Source organism: Nannobrachium achirus (assembly GCF_963921795.1).
Source record: "Nannobrachium achirus genome assembly, chromosome: 9".
Lineage (NCBI taxonomy): Eukaryota > Metazoa > Chordata > Actinopteri > Myctophiformes > Myctophidae > Nannobrachium > Nannobrachium achirus.
Genome location: NC_137818.1, coordinates 45,671,793 through 45,696,953, shown reverse-complemented (window position 1 = coordinate 45,696,953; position 25,161 = coordinate 45,671,793). Strand labels below are relative to the sequence as shown.

At 42.7% G+C, this 25,161-nt stretch overlaps 2 protein-coding genes across 2 annotated transcripts in view; both read right to left on the bottom strand.

Annotated features, from left to right (window-relative positions):
- Positions 1–7,886, bottom strand: part of arhgef19 (Rho guanine nucleotide exchange factor (GEF) 19) — a 34,871-nt gene extending 26,985 nt beyond the window's left edge. The window contains exon 1 of the mRNA XM_080733440.1: positions 7,769–7,886. The gene's annotated coding sequence lies outside the window, so the exon portion shown is untranslated. The remainder of the gene's footprint in view (positions 1–7,768) is intronic.
- ano11 (anoctamin 11) overlaps positions 1–25,161 on the bottom strand; it is a gene marked incomplete at both ends in the record, with an annotated part of 44,404 nt that overhangs the window by 1,081 nt on the left and 18,162 nt on the right. Inside the window, 7 exons of the mRNA XM_080732817.1 lie at positions 17,649–17,822; positions 19,861–19,951; positions 20,281–20,417; positions 20,784–20,989; positions 21,768–21,904; positions 24,270–24,367; positions 25,088–25,142. Coding sequence (XP_080588943.1) covers positions 17,649–17,822; positions 19,861–19,951; positions 20,281–20,417; positions 20,784–20,989; positions 21,768–21,904; positions 24,270–24,367; positions 25,088–25,142 — 898 coding nt within the window. The remainder of the gene's footprint in view (positions 1–17,648; positions 17,823–19,860; positions 19,952–20,280; positions 20,418–20,783; positions 20,990–21,767; positions 21,905–24,269; positions 24,368–25,087; positions 25,143–25,161) is intronic.

Genomic DNA, 25,161 nt, shown 5'->3' with positions numbered 1-25,161 from the left:
ACACCCCACCCGACCCCACCCCCCATGTGCCCTTCCACAATAACAACTCCAGACAGATAGAAAGCTAGGAAAAACAGCAATGGATCAACCAAGTAAAATCCCAGTCTACGAATGCAACCATTTGGTTCCATTTGTATGGGATGGGATGAAGGCATTTCCCCCAGTATTTCCCATTTATTTCCCCCTTACAGTAAGTGTGTTTGTCTAAAATGTAACGCCAGTGCTGCTGTTCCAAAGCCTCCCTCAGGCCCTCAGCTAAAACATTTTGGATGGGTAGATCATGTTGAGCTAGTCATTTTAAAAGTAGATCTAACGTCAAAAAAGTGTGGGCACCCCTGGTATAGAGGGTATGCGTGTGACATCATCATCATACCCGGAAGTTATGCAGGAACGCTCACAGATATAAAGAGCTAGATGCCTCGTTCGCCTCTGCAGTTAATTGGAGCGATGTGCAAAAGTTCTAGACCGGACTTCCTGAAAAAACAAATGGAACGCTGTCAGTCAAAGTGACTACTGGCCAATCACAGTGTGTCTTTTCCGTGACTTTTCCAAGGACCACAATTCAATTCAACAGAGCCAGTTCCGATTTTGCGCTGCTCAGCTGTTCTTATAGGCTGCATACGTAAAGACCAGCCCCCACCTGCCTCTGATTGGCTTACCGACTTCCGTATGTGTGACGCACGCGGAAGCAATGAACACGGAAGCGACAAAGATTCCCTTGGTTGCTCAATGCATACGCCCCCTAGCCGAAGGAGGCGTCTAGCTTTATATGTCTGTGGGAACGCTTACTGAGTGGCAAAAAAACTACTTTTTGGCCTTGACAGCTCATACATCCAAACAGAAAAGTCCTATCTGATTGCATTAAACAATGTTAAACAACGTTTAACTCAGTTTGCCACTACTTTGCCACTCAATTTGCTATTCACTTTAAGCATGCGCATACCCTCTATAGAGTCTATACGCTTCAGAGTTGCATGAACACTATAGGAGTTTACTGCACAAAGCAGCAAAAACCAAATTACTTGATTCAATTATGTTGCAGTTGCACTTTCATGATTCATGAGTCATAAAAGGGACTTAAATCAAATCCAATGAAGGGCTGAGGATCCAACGCACAGTAAATCCACACAATCTCATAATGAGCACCGTCTGACAAAGAACAGTGGAATCTTTGATATCGGAGGCTAGGCTGAAGACTGTATGAGAATAACTTCCTATGAAAGGAGGACTTTAGGATGTTTGTTCAAGTCACATGTATAATATTCATTACATTATTCCAAGAATACCACATACTTTAATAAAGAAAACGTTTAACTGTTACATTAATTGTTATGTCAGCCCCTTCAAAGATGCAGCTAACGTATTTAGATGTTACGTATAATCTAAAATATCTAAAATGCTAATTTGCTGTCAAAGGTCTTAGTTACTGAATAGAGACATCTGTTAGTGCTGTTGGATCTGAGCACTGAGTAAATCCATTGAACAAATCAGTGACTTGATTTGACAGAATTCTCTAAAACAAAGACAGAATTGAAGTAACTGCTTTTGGAGCCAAGGAAGAAAGATTAAAAATCCGGCCTCAGCCCTCATTTACTAATGTTAAAAAACCACAACACAAGACAAAAATCCTTGTGTAGTCATGGACTCTGATCTGAATTTCAACAGCCACATTAAGACAATTACATTGTCAGCCTACAATCACCAATAATAAGATCAAGGATTAAAGGACTAAATGTCTCAAAAGGATTTGGAAAAACGTGTCCATACATTTATCTCTAATTTATTTAAGAGTTTAAGAATAATGTTTTTGTGAAATTGAATCTAGCTCTTCATATAAACTCCACTATAATCAGATGAGGAAATTAGTCAGAGATTGGTCCTCCCTTAATTGAGTTCGGTTTTGGGAATACTATTACATTGAGGTTCACCGAATGCTGTGAAGAATGTCTGGCATCCACTTATCTGCTGCGTTCTCATTTCACCTTGATCTGTTTGTATTATTATCTATTTTTTCCTCATTCGGGCTCTAATGTGTATAAAAAGTACCGCTGGCTGATGTTCTCTACACTCAAGCTGTCAGTCAACAGGCTACACGTTGAATCCCATCTGATCCTCTGCCATTAAACTCTCAAGAGGCTGACCTACTTTAGAGTTTAACCACTTGAGCATTCATATTCTGAGGGGAAACATACGTCAAAACTACTAGCCAACCTATTGAGCTTGTAGATTGGTTATTTGTGGCGAAGAGATTTGGTGTAGGCAGGAAAAAAGGAGTGTACCTAGGTCTGTTTCACTAAGAATAGAAGGTTTATTAAGGTTAAAGCTAATGTATCTCCTATTCATCTCCTCCATGTTAACTCACACTCCTCCCTGGCTGTTTTTCCAGTGTCGCTGCACGTTGGTTTTTCAGCCAAGCACCAGCATTTTCTTGTCAACCCCCACCTCCCCTTTTCCAATCCTTTCCCTCTTTTATTATCTGGACAGGTATGGACAAGTAACCCAAAGGGCTGCTTGTTGTTTTGAAATGTGATCGGGTAAAAGTGGAGCAAACATAACGAGCTGACCATGCAGCAGGTCTCTAGAAAATGATTTGCTGTTGCCTAGAGGTGAAGCTACGCTCTAATAAAAACAAGAAAACGATTGAAAAACCGCACCGTGTCATCAGGATTAGGGGATGAATCTAACAAAGGCTGAGTGCCAGCATTTTGCACATTTGAAGAGAAAGAGAGAAGGAAAAAAATCTAGTTGTTTCTTTAAAGAAGTTGTCAGATAAGCTAAGACACAGCAAAAACATGGCACAGTCACAGTGTAAACATTTTTTAGACTTTCAGCTAAATAACACAAACAACAAAACAAAAGCCAATCAATTTCAACCGAAAAGGGGAAGCACTAAATGTCAACCAGTTTCTATGAAAGAAGTAATTCCTCCCAGGTCAAAAAATGCCTTATCTCTTGCATGAGTGTGCATGTGAAACTCTCTACCCGTATTGGCCAACTCCCAACCTGGCCAAGCCTGAAGGCTACAGTCCTAGACAGGTGTGCAAGCAACACAACCGGAGAGACACTTTTTCACACTTTGCCTCCAGGCTAAGGGTTTTCACGTCTCCTTTAGCATTCCCACATGCAAATATTCGTTCACACGCAGGTTAAAATCATTAAATGTACACCCTTTAAGGGGTTCTTAAATCCTCAGAAGAATGCCACCCGGATCGAAACTGACATATTGATGCATGCTTTCCAGTGGTCACGGATGGCCACCTGAATCATTTTAAATGAGAAACGATCAACACTCTACTAAAAAAATAGCAGATCTACAAGCTCACAACGTGTCATATTGTGACATGTGGTAAACTCGTAGATCCGCAATTTTCTCTGAAGCTCGCCTGTTTATTACCAAAGGTTTGTCCATTTTCTCAGAACGCTTGCCTATAAATGTTTGACATTTTTTCTACCTACAGTATGGCATGCCCAAATAGGGTCACCAAGTTGAAAGTGGTTGAAAAACACAACCATCATTGGCAACACAGCACAACCAGGGGCGTCACAACTTGGGGGAAAAGTGGGACTGAGTTACTAGGGCCCAAGCTAGAGGGGCCTTAATTACTTTAGCTATTGAAAATTTTTTGAAAAGTCATGAAAATGTGTGCAAATCTTTGAATATATGTATTTTTTAAGCGAGCATTTGTAACTCAAATTTTGCTTCGGGGGGACCCTGGAATTAAATATTTTGAGATGGGGGTCTGTGGCCAAATACATATCCTTTTGGGGGTCCTTCACATGAAAAGGTTTGAACACCACTGACAGAAGGATTTTTCAAAAATAGCAGATCTACAAGCTCGCAGCGCGGCACTCGGTGCCGCGCTGTGAGCTTGTATATCTGCTATTTTTCAATAGTTAAAGTACCCAGGGCCCAGAATATGGTGCGACACCCCTGAGCATAACAAAGATAAATCTGCTGGGTCAGTGGTCCATTTTATCGAGCATGTTTCAAGACAAGTTCACGACTAACTCCTGTGCTATCCTGCCCCCCCCCCCTCCCCCCAAACGAGACCCTCTGACACTTTCCACATTCCCTGAATGACTAGGCCCCTGTCATTCCTCTGAAATTGCCCACTAAGCTGAGGCAGGGGGACAAACAAAGAAACTCAACTATCCACGTGCAAAAAAAAAAAGCAAAGGCTACTATTATACACCGTTAAGCCCACTGCTATTTAGGCCATACGCTGAAAAGGCTAAGAAAGTGGTTGACCCTTGTCAAAAACACTAGTATCGTTTCACTTTAAGAGGAAAAACTGAACTTTGGAGGTCAGCAGGCAAATTTGTCTCCGCTTTGAGAGAAGCGGGGTTCAGCACGCTGGGTGGCGGGGTGGAAGATTATCGCGGCGTTTTGGACACTTTTGGTGTGTTTGAAGCGCTCGCGAAGGCCGTCGCTTTGAGCGCAGGTAGGATTTGCATGCCACAGTTGGTCGGGGCACGGTGGGGAAGAAGGGTGGGGCACGGCGTTGTGTATGGCTTCCCCACCGCGTGCGCGTGCACACACACACACACGCACACACACACACACACACACACACACACACACACACACACACACACACACACACACACACACACACACACACACACACACACACAGCGTGTCTGAGTGGCAGGTGATGGGGCAGGTGCTCTCCAGACATGCAGCGATGAATGGGAGGAGGGTAGGCGAGGGGGGGGGGGGTGGAGGGAGCACTGTGGTGAACCTTGTTATAAATCTAGGCATGATATGAACAGGCCTCGACCAGAATCAAATCCACAACTCCTATGGGCCTCACATTCAGAAGCTTACATAAGAAGAATGCGTACGGTACAGTATCTATTTCAACGTGGCATTAATTAACTTGTAGGAGGAAACTGGCACAGACAGGCAGACAGCTGTTATGCTCTACCCTCCGGTCCGCCATGCTACACCAGCGGGAGACGCTCTGTATACCTGAGTGTTCATGCTTCGATATGGCAAGTGCAGGAGGTGGTGTGTCCTCCGTCCACTGAATAGATAGTGAATCACATAATCTCAGAAACAAACCCCAGAAAGTCGCCCGGGGCTAAAGTGTACCAAACTTGTGCTGTAGCCAAAATACCATTGCTGTCTGGTAGAAACCAAGCATCTCTATATTTACGTAAATGAATGCCTATACTTTGTTATACTACAGTGTCACACAAAAGCAGGGCAAATACAACGCTCATGACGTGTTGTGAGCTTGTAGATCTGCTATTTGTAATATTCTTTGAAGATTTGTTTAAGTGAAAGTGGTTACAGTAAGTGTGTATGTGGGTTTTACACATTTTGAACCAATGAAAAGTACAAGAACCTGTGTCTATAAAAATAACTACCGTACATTTGGACCCATTGGAACACATGTTATTATTTTCCATTTCCTGAAAAGAACCGTTTAGGACAAGGTTTCCACCCGGCAGTGACGCCATGTACAGTACAGTACCTGCAGTCTGCAGACATCTGCATATGGGACACACACATACACACAGACAGGCTGCCAGACAGAGGCTCTGAGTTGAACTTGGACACAGACAACCTCGCATGACGATACACTTAGTCATCATGAGTGCAGACGGAGCAGCGAGCATCGCCCGGGCTCACCCTCTAGCTGCTGATCATTTCTGCTACATTACAGACGATCATTATACTGTAAGACGCTCCGAAGACGTCTGGAGGGCTGTGACCTATTTTAAACACCAGTTCACCAAAGCACCACCACTACTACAGAGTGCGTAATGGGATTCTGGGGCACTAAACAGCTATATTGCCTGGCTGTTGAATGTCATCGCTGCGTCGTGTGTTTGTCCCTCCTGAAGCTGTGTCAACAACCCAGAGCAACTGCAGGGCCCGGCTGGACAGAGACTTGGCTTAAATAGACAAACACGCACAAACCGCCTGCGCCGGAGAATATCTGACGGTCGCCTTGGAGAAACAGACACACATCTTACATATTACACATACCGTTTGCCACACAGAGACACAAACACACACATATACACCAACCAAACACTCCTTAGTGCTGTGGCTCTCAAACAGTTTAATGTCAAGAACCCCCAGATTGATGTGTTAAGCTGTAGACCCCCATTTGACCCCTGTAAGAGGATATCTTAGATTATTAGATTACTAAGTACAGCAACAGAATTCTATAACTTTCTTTACTGTAGGTGGGGAGAGAGAGAAACCTAGGATCTGAATAATCATTCTTATGCAGTATATTCACTCATTGGATTAACTTCTAGCACCTACAATAACTACATGTAGAAACTGGTGAAATTATACTGAAATCAACCACTTTCAATCTGGTGTCCCTATTTTGTGCATGTCATAAGCAAAGATTTTCAAAAATAGAGAAAATAGCATGCAGATCGGCTACATTTAGTTTTGGCTATTTTTACATACTGCTTAATGTTTTAAAACTGCTCAAACCCCCTCAAGGACCCCTGGGGAGTCCCCGGACCGCACTTTGAGAAGCAGTGCTTTAGTGTACAAACATGGGGTCACTCTTAGCCAACGGCTACGAAAAGTCTTGACTCTTCCACTTTGCCCTGCAAACAGAACACTACCGTGAGGAGAGCGCAACACAGGCGCCAAGTTTCAGCCATGTACAGTCTCATCTCTTTTTTAACAACCCCTCATCCAACATAGTCCAGACATGCACTTACCTGCCCCGCTCTGCAACAACTCACTGCTCCACACTGTAAAGCATCACACTGAAGCCCATGGCTTAGAACCGCCTCACCTCTCTCTCTGCACAATTCAAGCATTATTATTATTATTGCCCATGCAAACGCCAACGCTTCCAACAGAATACATTAAAATTAAAGCTAATCATGAAACCCTGGGGAGGGTTAAGCTTGTGCTATGCACTGATTATTCACATAATGTGAAACTTACAGTGTGTGTGTGTGTGTGTGTGTGTGTGTGTGTGTGTGTGTGTGTGTGTGTGTGTGTGCGCGCGCGCGTGTGAAACAGTGCTGATGTGCTACACACAGTGGCAGCAGTGTACAGTAGGTACATCAACGTTCAGTGCTTCAAGACCTGCCATTGACTGGCCCACTTTTTCCGATATAAAGGAGTTTTAAGACAACACAGTGAGCGATCCTTCAAAGCCTGGTTTCTGTTTTCTTTCTCATTACAATGTCATGTCTGTAAGTGAAGAGGAAGAATGCATCCCATATATATATATCGTGCACTGTGACATAACGTGTCACGGCGAGTGCGTTTCGTATATCCCATAGGAGGCTGACAGAGTCCTCCACACAGATCCTCCACAGAGCTACCTTTGTCTCCAGCAGCTAGTGCACCACTGACAGAGACAAAGCGGTGCACCTGACATGCAGCAGTGTATTACTTTTTTTCTTCTTCCAAAAGTGCACAGCGCACAACGACACACAGCCTGGGTGACTCGCAGACAAACATCAAGGCGGCTCAACTTTCACCTCACCAACCCCAACAAACAAAACACTTAAACGCTACATAACCACTGACAGTGGAACGGAATGTTCCCAGTATTGATTTCCAAAAAGTGCATTTACACATTGAGACTGAGATCTTATTTGATGTTGTGCACAGGAAAACCCTCAGTGTTGATCTAACTCTGAAGAGAGTACAGATGGATCCGAATGGACCCTTACAGATTCATTCAGTTCCATCTGTGTACACTCTTCAGATTTTACAGTGTGACATTGTGACAACCCACAGAGAGCCTGCGGTTGATATTCTCCTGTGTACCTCATGAGTGTCAGTATGTTGCGTGCTGGATGGTGGCCAGCATCTGTGTTCGAATCCAGGCCGTCCCGGGGTCAGGCAGAGCCGCTGTGCTATCCATTGCTGCCTTGCGTTCCTCTCGGCTTCTTGTTTCTCCTTCTCCCTGGTTTTCTTAAACTCCACTCCGTCTGCAAATCCCAGGCACCCGGACAGGGGTCCTGGACGAAGCCGTACTCCCTGCTGTACTCCTCAGGCGCAGAAAACAGGTTGAAAAAAGCTCCAACAACAACCACTTGCTGTTCTCTGGGCTACTTACAATGCAGAGCCCTCTGTAAGCTCTTCTCTTCTCCTCGCTCACATTTCTCCCTCTCTCTCTCTCTCTCTCTCTCTCTCTCTCCCAACCACCCTCTCTCTCTCTCCTTTTCCCTCCCTCCCTCCCTCTCTTTCTTTCTCTCTGCTACTGTTGGGGAAGCACTCTGCTGTTTTCCCTCGCCCTCCCCTCCCTTCCTTAGAGTCTAATAGTTATTTAGTGTCTCATTTCAACACCTGCTTGGGAGAGAGAGAGAGAGAGAGAGAGAGAGAGAGAGAGAGAGAGAGAGAGAGCAACAAGGAAGGAACTGTAAAGAAAAATCTCATATACTCACATTATGTTTGTGTGTGTGTGTGTGTGTGTGTGTGTGTGTGTGTGTGTGTGTGTGTGTGTGTGTGTGTGCGTGCATGCGTGCGTGCGTGCGTGTGTGTGCGCGTGTGTCAACATGCAGTAAATGTGAGACAATAGCAGCAGGTTTAGAGGGAGAAGTTTTGTTTTGTATGCATGTGTTAAAAGAGTTATGTGGCATTATGTGTGTGTGTGTGTGTGTGTGTGTGTGTGTGTGTGTGTGTGTGTGTGCGTGTGTGCAAGTGCGTGAGTGCATGCATTTTAGTAGGAATGTGTGAGGAACATTGGGAGAATGTCTGTGCATGTGCAAAAACTGCAGAGAAGCATGTGTGTGCGGAAGTGACGAATGTGGGCATGCATGCATGAATGCAAATTATTCGTGTGAGCGAGCGGCCGATCACGTGCGTGCATGTGCCCTGTGTGTGTGTGTGTGTGTGTGTGTGTGTGTGTTTGACACAACAACATTACATCAAATGTATCTTTTTGTAACTCTGAAAGTACACATATGCAATCAAATGGACCATTACGGGACCGGTTGGTTGCATTTGAAGACTCTCTTCAAAATGAACAATTTTAACATCAACCACTTGAACCCTATTCTGGGATTAGTCAAAGAAATTAGCAGATCTACAAGACGTGCCGATGTGACATGTTGTGAGCTTGCAGATCCGCTATTTTTGACAAAGATGTAGAGATAAGATGTAGATGGAGAAAAGCAGTCCAACTACAGTTGCAACTCACTCAGGTCGGTTTCCCTAAGACTAGAGGTTATAAGTGGTTAACATTTTACAGTGTAAGCGTCTGCGTGCAAGATGAAATTTGGGAGACAGAGAGTAGCGGCTAAGGCATGCTGCAGAGCTCTGTGTCCCTGCCATCGCTGCCTGGCATTTTATCGACCTAATTACTCTCTAATCAAACATGAAAAGGCCTATGTGGAAAAACAGGTTACCTCGGGCCAGGACTGTACCCAGTAAAATCCTCAGTGTTTGTTTAACTCTGGCAGTGTGTAAATGTAACCAAATGGGTTAGATGTGTACCCTGTTGGAGTTACAAATGGATAAACTAACAATGAGGTTTCTAACACGTACCCAGCAGTGCTGAGAGAGGGAAACCGTGCTCTGAAAGCCTTGGAGTTTTCCGTCTCGGCACTAACTTATCGAGGACTTTCCTCTTTAATTACAGCTATTCATTTACTAATCAACGATAAATAAAATGCCTTGGGTGATGGGTGTGGTGGGGTTGTAATACATTTGATAAGAGCTTCAATGTCTGTGTTTCCAACCCTTTCTGGATCAGGGCCCACTTGAGAATCTCAAAGGGCGTTCGTGTCCAACCCTCAGGTGGGTGGGCCACAAGTATTCTCAGAGCATAATGATCAAGCAATAGTGGGAATCTTGGACAGATCAAACGCGCACACTGCCACTTGCAAGTTCAAGAGAGTCGTTTTATAAAATCAGAGCAACGTTTCGGTCGTGAGACCTTCCTCAAGCTAATGATCAAGCAATCAATTGTGCTCTGGCTTGGATCAATGGAACCAATGTAGTACAGTATATTTTAACTATTGGTATGAAACCCCAGATTAAAGAAAAGATACAATTTTTTTTATTATTATTTTTACATCAAAGATTTGATATTAATGTTAAAGTATCAATAAATTGTGTTTTGCCAATTATTGGGGGTCCCATTTGCAATACCCTCATGGCCCACCAGTGGGCCCCGGCCCAGAGGTTTTGCAGCTCATGTACAGTACTTCAGCTTGGCAGTGGGAAAGTCAGGTCAGTCAGTAAATGTTTTAGAGTCCACATTGCATACCTGCTGCTTGCTGACATGTACTAACGCTGCACTCTTCCTCCTGCAGGCCATGGAGGAGGAACGCACAGCAATCATAACAATAAAAAAAAAGAAAAGAAAAAAAAGAAAACGATGAACGTGGCTAAAAACAAGACAGGCTGGTAGTGAGAAAGAAGGGAGAGGAAGGTGCAGAGCGGCAGGTAGAGATAGAGGAGGGCCAGGGAGAGAGAGGGAACAAAAGAGGGCCGACGGGAAGTGAAAATAAAACGAAGGGAGGAGAGAGAGAGAGAGAGGGGTGACAGAGCGGTGAGGAGGAGGAGAAGGGAAGGGAGAGGGGGGGATCAGAAGTACCCCAAGGCCACAGCCACACACACACACACACACACACACACACACACACACACACACACACACACACACACACACACACACACACACACACACACACACACACACACACACACACACACACACACACACACACAGTAAAATCCGTAGTGTTAAATCTGCAATCCGGAACCTATTTGAATGAATAAAACATTATTTTTTAATCAATCTGTATGGAAGGATATATACAATATCGTCACTGTCGGGCAGAAACCTTGTATCTCCAAGTTTCAAATGTGTACATTTTTTCGTAAAGTAAAGCACTGTTTCATCATACTAGGCCGTCGCACCAAAGTAGTGAAAACAGCTGATCTACAAGCACACAACGCCTCGCAGTGCGAGGCGTTGTGTGCTTGTAGATCGGCTGTTTTCACTAGTTTAAATCATTTTAAAATGTATAAATACAAAACAAACGGTTTTGGACATCCACCTGACAACGACGATATACTGTAACTAGCACATCTGCAGTGGGTGGAGGTTGTCTCCCTGCTTGTCCAATGAGAAACTGGTGTCAGATACGTACTGGCTGACAAATAGTAATGCCTGAAGCTCCTAAGTGCAGTATCTGCTGTGTCGTGAAGCAAAGATTTCATCTTGGAAGAGTGATAGAAGTTTGGTCTCTCAGGCGGGAGACCTAGCTGAGCTCAAATCCGGATAATAAGACATAAAACTTATGGATGATTGCAGCTTTAAAGTAACACTCAGGATTTGACGGTGCACCAGTATGGTTTAGGATTGTGAAGGAAGGGAGGGGGAGCGATTGGGAAGAGATAGAGAGATTAAGAGAGAGAGAGAGCGCGAGAAAGAAATCATTAAAGAACAGCTGTCTCCCTCTGACTCTTAATAAATCAAAGTCTGTGTCATCTGTGTCATCTGCGCCCCTCGGTTTAGAGAAGGTCACGTTTGTTTAACGAGTGATGGGTGGAAGAGGAGGAGAGACAAGCTGTGGTGGGTAGTAAGTAAAGTATTTTTACTCAAGTAGCCTACTGTACTTGTCCAATTTTGGATATTTCCATATTTCAATAGTTTACATTTCTACTGCACTACATCTCAGATGCAAATATTGTACTTTTTTACCCCATTACAATTATTTGACAGCTTTAGTTCTTAGTTACTTTGCGCATAGGTACATAGATTATTAACATAACCAATTATTACCTACAAAATAACCATTATTAACCCATTTTATACACTTCAGCTATTTGAAGCTTGCAGGTCAGCTTTGTTTCAGTACTAAGAATTCAGTACTTTTACATTTGTATAGATTTTGACACTTTAGTCAGATTTTGAATACAGGCCTTTTACTTAATATTTCTACTGTAGTAGTATTGCAACCATTGAGTAAAAAGTACTTCTTCCACCACTGGAGACAGGAGAGATAGAAACCTTTTCTTATGGATGATGCATTGTTTTTTTGTTGTTGTTTTCCTGCATTCATCAAACAATATTTATTCAGAATTATTTTCAAAACAGCTTGCACACAACATCTGCCACATACTGTATGGAGAGTAGTGTCTACTGTATGTTGTCATAGCGATTCTTACCGTCAGCAACATAACAGGGACTAAAGTTTTCCATCTGCACACAAACCATAAAGCGTTTCATACATGCTTCACATTCAGACACAGTCAAATACTCAATGTTCATTTAAATCTGAAAGTGTAAAGGTTGACCCCAATGGAAACGACAGGTCCGTCAGGGTCTATCTTTAAAGTCTCAGAGTTAAATGGACACTGTGTATTTCACTGTGCAGCCATTCAACTTGTGTGTGTGTGTGTGTGTGTGTGTGTGTGTGTGTGTGTGTATATACACTGAAGAGAAGTACAGTATGGACTTTTGCAGCTGTTACTTGAGCAGCATTTCAAGCAAACAATACAAATCATGTGAATTAATGTGAAATTAAGTGAGCTCAGAGCAAAAGAAATTGAGATGAATATCGTCCTTGTTGGGTGGAAACCTTGTATCTCCAAGTTTCAAATTTGCAGTTATTTTCGTAAATTAGATCTGCTATTTCCACTCGTTTTTTTGCTTGTGTGCTTGTAGATCGGCTATTTTCACTAGTTGAAATGTTTTTTCTTAAATGATGAATAAAAACAGTTTCCACCCGACAACAACGATATAAACCATAGTTCTAGTGTGCTCCTTGTGCTTGGCCTTGGAGATGAAAGAAGTCCATGATATATATTGATACCATGATCGAAGCATTTCTTTCTGAACTAGAAGCTGTAAAAAATGGAGAAGATGACTCCTCAACACAGTCACTTCACAGTAGTGCTTCTGTGAACAAAATCCACTAGCATCCAACAGTCCAATGCAGAGACAAGTCCACTGACCAGTGTCTTTTCTATCAAAGGAGTGTCACCTAAACGTATACACAGTAAAAGTCCTCAGTGTTCATTTATCTGTGTGACTTAGATTATACACATGCATGGTGTGTGACCATGGTATAATATAGTGCAGGGTTCCCCAATTACTTTTCCCCAAGGGCCGAATCATGTCTAGGGTACCAAGCCGAGGGCCACAGCATTGCAGGGGACGACGGTGGCGTTCCCGCTACTCCAGCGACAGTTCACTGAGTTCAGATATCGTCGTTGTCGGGTGAAAATCTTTTATGTCAAAAACCGTTTTGCATTTATCATTTTAAAAATGATTTTAACTAGTGAAATCAGCCGATCTACAAGCACACAACGCCTCGCGGTGCGAGGCGTTGTGTGCTTGTAGATCTGCTGTTTTCACTACTTTTGTGAGACGGCCTTGAATGATGAAGCAGGGCTTTACTTTGCGAAAGAACGTACACATTTGGATATACGAGGTTTCCACCTGACAACGATGATATACTAGTGTTGTTGCTGCTCTTAACCACCATTATTACTGGGGTTGGTGGGGGCCTGACAGTAGCCCCCCGCGGGCCGCAAATGGCCTGCGGGCCGCCTATTGGGGAACCCCGATATAGGGCAATACAATATTCCTAACTAGCACATCTGCAGTATTTGGAGGTGGTTTCCCTAAGTCTACATTTCTCAATGGACATGTAGCCCTGCCTGAAGCCCATGAGCACAACATCTCCCTTGGCCAAAGTGAGGATTGCTCTCTTGGATGAGCTGTAGAAATCTGGTCTCTTAAGAGGGGAGACCTGTGGTTGCAATCCTAGCCAGGACATAACGGTAACAGATTGCATCTTAAAATGAGCACTGAGAATTTTTTGCTGCGTAAATCTCTGCAATCCCTGGCAAACTGTTCCCCCCTCCCCTCCTCCTCATCTTCGTTGCAGCGTCTCTCGGGCACTGCGGTCTTAACTCATGTTGCCAGAGGACGCGTTGCTTGCTTGAAGGCAGGGTAGGACGTACAGTAGAGGGTTGACAGGAGAGTGTTAGGAATGAAGAAGGCAGACAGACAGACAGACAGACAGAGAGAGAGAGATAATAATTCTACATGTCAGTGGACAGCTGTGTCTGAAGCAGACAACAACACCTTAAGGGGCTAATTTACGTCTTGTCGCAACAAGGACAAAAATACTGTAACTGATTCTGTTGAAAATATTATTATTATTTTAACGTACAGTAAGTGGCTAAATTACACCTTGTTGCAATGACGACGGAAATGCTGTGACAAAGTGAGTTGTTTTTGTTTTTGAGCTTTTTTTGCTATGATATAGTCGAGTGGTTCTCAAAGTGGGGTCCGCGGACCCCTATGGATCCTTGAGGGTGTTCCAGCACCCCCAGCTAAATCAGATAATATTGCATCAAAATCGGTTTAACCACTTTAACCCTATATACTGTACTGTACATTTGAAAATAGCCAATCCAAGTCCTCAATGTGTTTATTGTTTAAATCTTGAGAAAAATCTAGACATTTTTGTTACAATATATTTTAAACGTTTTAATAACACAAATCTTGTATCAGTGTCTTTGGAACAAAGTGTTTTCAGGTGGGGTCAGCGGCCAAATACATTTGAGAACCACCGATATAGCCTACTGTACATAAAACAGACGCAAGACGCCAGAGCAACAGAGAATGCCTAACAGCACTGTACACTTAATTTTGAGCTCTTGTTTACCAGGGGCGGCCGCACTTTGGCACTCGCCCTCCCTCTGTTTGTAAGCACTTTTAATATCTCTTCCAAAGAATCTTTATAGGCTTCAATAAAAAAAAATGGACTTTAGGAGTCCATTGTGTTATTAGTACACTGAAAGTTTTCCTTTACGGGAAAGCATCTGTGTCATTTTAGATTTTAACCACTTTAACCATTATTTTTGGCAATTAAAAAATAGCAGATATACAGGCCATAGTGTGTCACTTCGTGCCACGCATCGATCTTGTAGATCTGCTATTATTGAAAACGTATTTAAAAATATATCTATTTTATAATCAACATCAGGTCAATGGGTTAACATTTTGACTGTGTGTACTGTAGCCTACATTGAGGTTTCATTCCATTTGATTAGAATCTAACAACAGCATGAGGCAGGACATACTGTATTGAGTACTACTCACCCCACCGTCAGGAAAGTAAACACATCACAATATTGTTGGTCAGAACACAGGGAAACACACACACACCATCAACACAGCACAGCACTGAACTAGAGGTACAACAGCTAATTTAATGAATTGATTGATCAATTATAAAAAGGATAGATGTTAATGAAAGGATCAATTTTGATGGAAAGAAATTGAAATGAATGACTTTTGCATGAAACAGTTGTACAATGAAATATAAAATAGGGATCTATGGTTTAACCCTGTTATTCTATTTCGACGATTATAACAATGTATTTGTATTATCTATTTGCTTCTCAATTGTTCAATTCATTGGAAAAGTCATGGATATTATAATCATAATGGATAATTGTACAGTAGCGCTACACTGAGCTCAACAGCCCAGCATGGGTGGCTAGGTGTGGGGTACAATGTCATGCCTTGGGGGGGATGGGGGTTGGCTTGCTTCTGGGTGGTCCCTGGAACTAAATATTTTGAGATGGGGGTCCGTGGCCAAATACATATCATTTTGGGGGTCCTTCACATGAAAAGGTTTGAGAACCACTGACATAGTAGTCTCTCAAGAACAGACTAACTGAGCTCCATTTAAGTGAAAAGGACCTTTTCTTTGACGATTGCTGACATAGAAACATAGGTTTTTCAAAAAACCTTAGAAGGATTCAAAAGATACTTATAGAATCGGGTCAAAATTCTAATTTTCACGATTTTTCAAAAATAGCAGATCTACAAGCTTGCAGCGCGGCACTCGGTGCTGCGCTGTGAGCTTGTATATCTGCTATTTTTCAATAGTTAAAGCATAAAATAATGATACACAAAATGTGTACCCGTTCTAAATGGGTTAATATGCTGCCGTTCTCAGGTGCAGAATTTGACCTCAGGTTTTACAGCTTTAGGTAACTATCACTTTAAAAGACCTCTGCATCCTATATATTGGTAGTAGATTAGTTATTAGAATAGAATGCCATATTCTTTTTAAATTAATTCAATATTAAATTATTAAATGGTAATAAATACATAGAGGCATGTGGGAGGTACTCATTAATAAATCTCTCTGAAATTAGTGGTCATGACGCATTTTACTGCCAGGGGGAAAGGTTAGTCGTTACCACAAACGACTTTCCCCATGAACATTCCATTTCCTTTACCATTTCCCTCAGTTTATTATTCCTTATAGGAAGTCATCTCAGGGATATCTGGCCAGGTATACGTCCTCCACAGAGTGCTACAGAAACTGAGAAACAGAAATCTGGAAATGTGCGAACATCTTCAACAATCACTGTAACTGTGTGGGACTGGGGACTCTATGACTGCAAGGCAAGCTGCAGGTGCTTTCCAAAGTGAGTAGTGAGTTTGTAGGCGGCACAGGGGGCTTTAAAAGCCTATAAAGTGTGGAATTTATTTATGGGGAAAAAACTGTCTGGGGTATAGGTTTAATATGTAACCTATTAACACTACTGCCCAACTTGCACTGTTGGGAATGCAATTGATCGCATAGGAGATTAATGTTTCCTTCCCAGTACCAAGCCACAGGAAATAAACTATGGTTCTGGCTACAACTACAGAACACTGTAAATGTAAAAATAATTTCACGTGGGAAGATAGCCCATGGTAAATGTCAATCTACCGTATACTATATGATGCACTTACAGGCGCCAGCCGTTCGCAACTGGCAATAACGAACCTAGCGCAGCCTTACCCTCCCCTGACCCTTCTTTGTTTTTTACCTACTGTATATATATTTTTTGCACTGTTTGGTTTTGTTTTATTGAAATTTTCCTTTATTTTCCTGACTATATCTACTGCATAGTACTGTGTTCTATCCGTCTGTCACTCAACGTTATATGAGATACTTCAATGGTTTCCTGTGTAAATAAGCCAAGTGCTTTCCTAGGATCTCCTTTTAGTTGACCGTGTACCAGTGAACTGTCATGAAACTGCACCTTTTCCTATGCAAACTTCTAATAAAGTCTTCAATCAATCAATCAATCAATCAAAGTTGTGGAAAGACATGCAGATGGAAGGCAAGGAAGGACCAAACAATGCAACGATCACCTGACAGACAGCAACAGACAGCACACAAAACAGGGGTGATAAGTCTCTAAAGCAGTGGTTCTCTTAGGCCTAGAATTATTGAATGCTTTAACCAGTGAAAAATAGCAGATACCGTATACAAGCTCGCAGCGTGGCACCAAGTGCCACGCTGCGAGCTTGTAGATCTGCTATTTTTGAAAAAGTCGTGAAAATGTGTGCAAATCTTTGAATATATGTATTTTCAAAGCGAACGTTTGTAACTCAAATTTTGCTTCTGGGTGGTCCCTGGAACTAAATATTTTGAGATGCGGGTCCATGGCCAAATAGATATCATTTTGGGGGTCCTTCACATGAAAAAGTTTGAGAACCACTGAGCTCCAGTTAAGTGAAAAGGACCTTTTCTTTGACGATGGCTAGCCAGATTGCTGACATAGAAACGTGTGTGTGTGTGTGTGCGTGTGTGTGTGTGTGTGTGTGTGTGTGTGTGTGTGTGTGTGTGTGTGTGTGTGCGTGTGCGTGTCCCTGTGTTCTACTGACCTGGCCTGGACGGGCCGCTTTGGGCCCGTGGCCTCGACTCACCAGCAGAGCCTCCTGGTTGTCGGTGAGGGCTTGCTTGGCCAGGAAGCGCTCCCGCTTGATCTGCACCTCCAGATCCTCAGGCACGTCAGGAACCATCCAGTCGATGGCACGCAGCACGAAGAACACTACGTGCTGCCAAGCGAGGGTACGGAGGAAAGAGAGAAAACACCAAAGGAAGATTTACAGCTGAAAAGAGAGAACTGTCTGTCTGCCACACCCCCTCCAGGTTTAAGAGCTTAACCACATTAACCCTGCTGGCCCTCTGGGCATTTTATCTGAAAGAATAGTCTAGGCCTACATGCGCTTCTTTTATAGTTTGTCATGCGGCGGTGCCTCGCGACGCTATCTCACAACAAAGTATGATTCAGGCTTAAGTGGTTAAAGTTACGATCTACGTAAGGCCAGCTGGATGTCATGTGTAAAGTGTAACTTATGATTTACCGTGTAACCCGTGACCCCTATGGCAGGGGTTTTCAAAGTGGGTGACGGCCTGACGGGGCACCCTGGGGTGCCGCCACGGCAGTCCAGGGGTGCTGCGAGATCGTTTGATAATATTTTGAATTTATTAAAAATATATTTAGTATCTTATATATATATTATATCTTGAAGTACAAAGTTATTTTCAGTCAGTTTTAACCAAAATGGCTATTATCTCAACGTTTTCCTTGCAACATAATCACTAAAATATTGTCACTGTCAGGCAGAAACCTCTGTCGCACAAAACTTGTGAAAAGCCGATCTACAAGCACACAACGCCTCGCGATGCGAGGCGTTGTGTGCTTGTAGATCTGCTGTTTTCACTAGTTTAGTACATTTTATAGATGATAAATACAAAATGAACAGTTTTGGATATACAAGGTTTCCACCCGACAACGATGATATGCTATAAATATAAGGTGCCGGGAGTGAAAATTATAATGTAGGGGTGCCTCGGATTAAAAAAATATTTATGGGGTGACCTGAGACAAAAAAGTTTGGGAACCCCTGCCCTAAGTGTTGAATATGTCAAGTGCAAAAAGTGCTGATGTGATGTGTCAAACAACACTTTTCAGCTGAAGCATGAATTAGGTTTAAGACATGAACAGAGGGAGTAGAGAGTGAGGGATGCTGCGGCAAGAGATGGAGGAGTGATGATGGAGATGGAAAAAAAGGGAGCAAGATATTGACAAAATCTGAGAAGACGGTAGAAAAGAGGGAGAATATAAAGCACTGGAAGAGACGAGTAAAAGGGAACGAGATGATAGCTGCCAGATGAAAAGCGTGTGCGGAGAGACGGCTAATCAATACGGTGGTTATAAACTTGAAGAGATGGATGACAGATTGTTGAGGGTAGGCCAGTTTCAACATGACCACATAAATTACTCCGTACATACGGGCAAGCATGAAATGAAATGGACAAAACTGAAACGTCAGTCAGTGGATGGATACATATACATATACAGTAGAATAAGAGAACCAATGTACAACTAGGCAACACTGCTGACTCAGACACAGCTCATAAGATATAGACTGTAATTCTCAACCGCTTTTATTTCATGGACCCCCGTTTGATATGCATTAGGGCCCAATATATTCTATAAAAGCGTCAATGTTAATTTAGTCTCTTGAGATCACATCTCAAATGCCTGCTGTATTTCAGAAGCTCTTAAAATGCAAATGAGTAGAAAATAAAGCAGAGGTCCTCCCCATTGATTGACTGATTGACTACTTTATTAGACAGAAATGTAATCAGCACAAGGTACAGTCAGACATTTGTTTTGCTAGCTAGTCGAGGCCTATACAAGAAAGAGAAGGTGATGTCACACCGTATTGTTTTAATAGTGGCGGACCTCACAAAAGATGGTTGTCTAGTCTCTTACTCTATAGCTAGCTAGCTGCTTAGCAGAAATGGACATTTAAAAATATATTTTTAAAGATATTTTAAAGATACCTACAAATATTTTTTTGTGATTTGGCAGCCTCCTGTTCTCAACTTTTACGGGCAGAATTACAAGACTCCCTAGAATTCAAAGGTGGAATAGATAGTCTGGCTTGAAAGACTACTGTTTCCATTGGTACACTCTCTGAGTTACAGACCTGTATGGGTCCATTTGGCTCCTACTGTAACTATCAGTTGGGGACCCCCTGGAACCCCCTCAAGGACCTCACAGATACACAGTTGCTGCCTTACCTCAAATGCAATGATGAAGCCCAGTCTTACAGCAAGCAGTTCCCAGTAAAACAGTGTATAATTTCCCTCGTCATCTCTGAAAGCTTTATACCTTAAAGAAGAAGACACACAAATATATCTGATAAGTCTTGTTAATCAACAGAGGCAGCAGCGGCAACAATAAAATGAGAAAGGCTGCCATCTGTTGGTCAAGTCTTCGAATCTCACATGAAACAAGAGCTACAGTACATTCAAACCTTTAACAAACATTCTTCAATCAGCATTGACTTTTTCAGAAAGAAAAATAAAGACCTACTGTATTTTATTTTCAGGCATGCTACAAGAAAAAAGCAACCTAGTCATTTCTTCTCAAGCATGCGCACATGCAGAGTAAGCCTTTTATGCTGTCACAAAATATTCAGCATACAGTTTACACAGTACCTGCACATTGGGAAGTGGGTGTAATTAGCCGGAGCATGAGCCAGGGAGAAGTTGACATATCCATGCAGATCGTTATGAAACTTGTACTGGTACAGCAAGCGAGGTAAGAAATCTGACGTGAAGGCGATCAAGAATGCCTGTGGACAAAAAAGCAAGAATAGGGATCTAGATCACCAAGAGTTTACAAGTATATTAAACCGGGAAAGAATCAGTGACATTTTAGATTTTAGCGTTGGCTATTCAAAAATAACAGCTATACAAGCTCACAGCACTTCGTGCCGTGCTGCGAGCTTGTACATCTGCTATTTTTTAACATTTTTGAAAAATCTTGAAAGTGTTTGATAAATCTTGAATAATTGTGAATGACGAAAAAGTTTGAGAACTACTGATTTAGAAGGCATTTGTAGAAGTCTTAATATGTCTTAATAACAAGAAAAATGTGTGATATAAGGGTGTTTTTTGTTTAGTTTTTCTTAGACCGTGCACAGTAAATTCTGACGCACATTGACTATGACGGACAGGTGTGACAGGCCTTCCAGGATGCTGAACCAGACACCAATGTTTTGGGCGCGCTCAGCCACGGGCCGCCGGTACTCGCACACAAACTTGTGGGCGTCGAGACGGACCTCTGCCCAGTTGTTGAGGAGCGCAAAGAGAGGAGCCAGCGGGAACGCTGCTACGAAGATGGTGATGAAACCAAACTGCAACACTGTTGATGAAAATGTTCATACATTTAAAAAAAAACTAAAAGATGAATGTTGATCTCCTTTGTTTTTGCCATTAGTCATAAGACAAAATATAGGCCAGCAAAGGTGTAAGATTAAACTGCAACATCACTAAACAAGATTGCAGAACTTCAGGTTCAGTTGACACAAGCATAATAATAATAATATTAACAAGGCATTCACGAATAGTGATTTTTAGTATTCGAATTATCGAACCTCAAAGTATTCGAATAGTCGAATATTCGACAGGACTGGCCAAACTGTCAAATGTTAAGTAAGCAAGAGGCGAACATTGTGAAAATAGCTGATCTACATGCTCACAACGCCTCACGTTGCGAGGTGTTGTGAGCATGTAGATCTGCTATTTTCACAATATTTATCTGCGGAACAGAGTCACATTAAATGTTATACCTACAATTCCAAGTGCTTGTCAGGGTGGGGACCCCAGTTCAAATATGTTTATTTTGGGGGTCACGGCCTAAAAGATTTTGAGAAGCCCTGGTATAGAGCATTAACAAATTCATCCACCAGGGGCATTGACAACTCATTCTTATGACTTCCTATCCAGCCAAGCTTTATAAACCATGAAGAAATGTACATGTATATATATATTTTTCAAAGAGAAAACAATAAAAAGTTTTAAATAAGCGAATATTCAACTTTGGTGAACAATGTCGAATAGTGACTTTGATATTCAAATATTCGAATATTTGGTGAATGCCCTAAATAATAATAGTAGAGGTAGAGCAGTGAGACCCTCACCCATTTCCAGATATTCCTCAAACAGACCCTCATACTCCACCAGCTGGTAGTCTTCCTCCCAGCGCCGTGGTTCATCGGGTACCTTATTCCCCCGTACCTTGGCCATGGCTCGCTGCTGGCGCCAGGCCTTGACCTTACTGTCAGAGGACACAATTAAGAAACAATTAAGCCCTTAAATAACACTCACCAGCCACAGGGCTTATACTGTAGCACAGGGTTCCCCAATTAGTTTTCCCCAAGGGCCGAATTATGTCTAGGGTAGCAAGCCGAGGGCCACAACATTGCAGGGGGCGACGGTGGCGTTCCCAGCGCTCCAGCGACAGTTTTCGTCGTCGTTGTCAGGTGAAAATCTTGTATGTCCAAAACCGTTCGTTTTCAATGTATCATTTTAAAAATGATTTAAAGCCATACTGTGTAAGTTGCCCAACTAGTGGTCATTAGCCCTATGGCAAACCGCGGTCGCGTCCGCGTCTTTCGTCCGTTTTTCGTACCTTCAGACCCCCGCGTCTGCCTCCACCTCGCTGAGATCTATCTTTTAAGGGGTCCCTTGTTCCTGTGCGTTCAGTAATTCCAGAGATACGGACTCCTTCACCCTGCCTGGTAGGCGAAATTACCTAGAGAAGGGATGGTACAAACGGGCGACAACAAATATGGCTGCCATAGCGACCCCACTTCAAGATGCGCTGTGATTGGCCGGCAGTTGTATAACCCTCGCTGTGATTGGCCGGTAGTGTGATGACGCAATTTTGGCGCGAGATCCGGTCCACGGCAAGGATCTCAGTTTACATATAGAGAAGGCTTTACAGGCTGAAATTCACGGCGCGGATCTTCTAAAACTTTTGTGATTTAATAGTTAGGAGAATTTTAAGATTTGTTTTATAAAAAAAGTTACATAGTACAACTTTAAACTAGTGAAAACAGCCGATCTACAAGCACACAACGCCTTGCGGTGCGAGGCGTTGTGTGCTTGTAGATCTGCTGTTTTCATTACTTTTGTGAGACGGCCTTGTATGATTTGCGAAAGAACGTACAAATTTGGAGATACGAGATTTCCACCCGACAACGACGATATACTAGTGTTGTTGCTGCTCTTATACCACCATTATTACTGGGGTTGGTGTGGGCCAGACAGTAGCCCCCCGCGGGCCGCAAATGGCCCGCGGGCCGCCTATTGGGGAACCCTGCTGTAGCAGCTTCTGTTTAACCAATTGAATCCCAACATCCCTATTCTGGGGGAAACATTCACCACAAATAGCAGATCTACAAGCTTACAATGCGTCGCAAGATTTGAAACCCACTTGGATCCCAGCATCCCTCATTTGGGGGGGAATATTCACCAAAAATATCAGATCTACAAGCTCACAATGCATTGTGAGCTCGCAGATTGGCAGTTTTTGGCAAATAAATTTGGCATGGAGGGGAAGAAAGCAGTCTAAGTACACAGTTGCAACTCAGATGCCTTTTTCTATAGAGAGGATTTAAGAGGGCAAGATAAGAGACACAGGAGGGAGATTTTTGTTTGTGTCCACTTTTTCTCTTTGTGCTCTCACTGTACATTGTTTGGCTTAAAACTGACAGCACACGTCAAAACAATACATTTGCAGAGTATGCATTATGTCCAGTCTGTTCATCACACACTGTACACACTTATGCCTGCATGCTCTCTCTCGCTCACACACACACACACACACACACACACACACACACACACACACACACACACACACACACACACACACACACACACACACACACACACACACACACACACACACACACACACACACACACACACACACACACACCTCTACAGTACAGTCCCAGGGCGGACTGTGCCAGTACTGCAGTAATAGGACAGTATTGGGCTGTACTGCACCAGGCAAACACATCTCCATTGCAACACAGCCTATAGGCTTGATTTATACTTTGTAGCGAGCAGGTGTCATGCACTGAAAATAGCAGATGTTCAAGGTCACAAAGGAAGAACTTAACTCTTTAACTGCAGTTAAAACACTGTTTAGTCTCCCCTTGCCAGAGGTTTTGAGTGTTTTTACTAACCTTTGAAGACCCACAGAGGCTTGTTTTGACCAAAAACCCACTCTGAGGAAAAAAACGGAGATAAATAGACTTTTGTCTACGCGATAACGTTACAGGAGACGGGATGGATTTTTCGGATGCCGTCATTTCCGATTGTATTCTGGGATTTGTAGTCCTGGGATCATTCATAGGCCGCGGAAGAGTGCAGAAGAGCGCCCTCTAGCGAAAAACCAAAATGGCGTGAATCTCGTCTTTGAAAACGAGATTCTCGTCATTTAAGTAGCAGATCCACAAGCTTGCGTTGTGAGCTTGCAGATCTGCTATTTTTGGCAGAAACATTTGGTGTAGAATAGATGGAAAAAAGCACCAGTTGTGACTCAGCTCTGTTCTACTAAGATTGTGACTCAGCTCTGTTCTACTAAGATTAGAGGGTTAAGGTGGTTAAAGTGTGCAGAGCAAACCTACGGGATGACAAACTCCTGGACGTTGCCGATGACCTGCTTCCCCACCATGATGATGAACAGCTGCTCAGCCAGCTCAATGAGACAGCCACCTGGACCGCACTGAAACGCACGCCCGCCCACCCACCCACCCACACACCCACACACACACACACACACACACACACACACACACACACACACACACACACACACACACACACACACACACACACACACACACACACACACACACAGAGAGAGAGAGCAGTGGTTCCCCAGATGATTAACTTAATGTTTTCTACCCTCAAAAGTAAACAAACCAACATAAAGTTTACGTGTATAGAGGGTATCTGCACATTTCTAAAGTGTCAATTTAAGGACTTTTTAATACCTCTAAAATGACAAATTAAACATTGGCCAAATTGTCAAATATTAGAGGCAGAAATTGTGAAAATAGCAGATTTACATGATACAGGTTTTTACAGATTTCTCATCAACGCTGAATCTTCATTATGATGATAATAATACTGGTTATTTTACAGTACTGGTTAATTACACTAATACTGCAACTAATAATAGCAATAAATAATAATGGTCTAAAGTTACAACTGATAGAAGGTATTAAATAATGTATTATATTAATCATATAATTTAAAATAAATAAAATGAGACAAATTGCTGTCTCTATCACAAATTACTGTAGTTTGAGGGACTTAAAATGCTACGGCTGATTTGGCCAGCATAAGCTCCTTATGCTAGATCTAAAGTGCTGGAGCAAAACCTACTTTAGGAACTAGGCTAAGAACCACACATCATTCAAACATAAAAGAGAAAACTCACATCTTCGTTTCTCATCCCAAATAAGGTGCCATAGTTGGTAGGATAACCCACAAATCTATAGGTGACATGAAAAA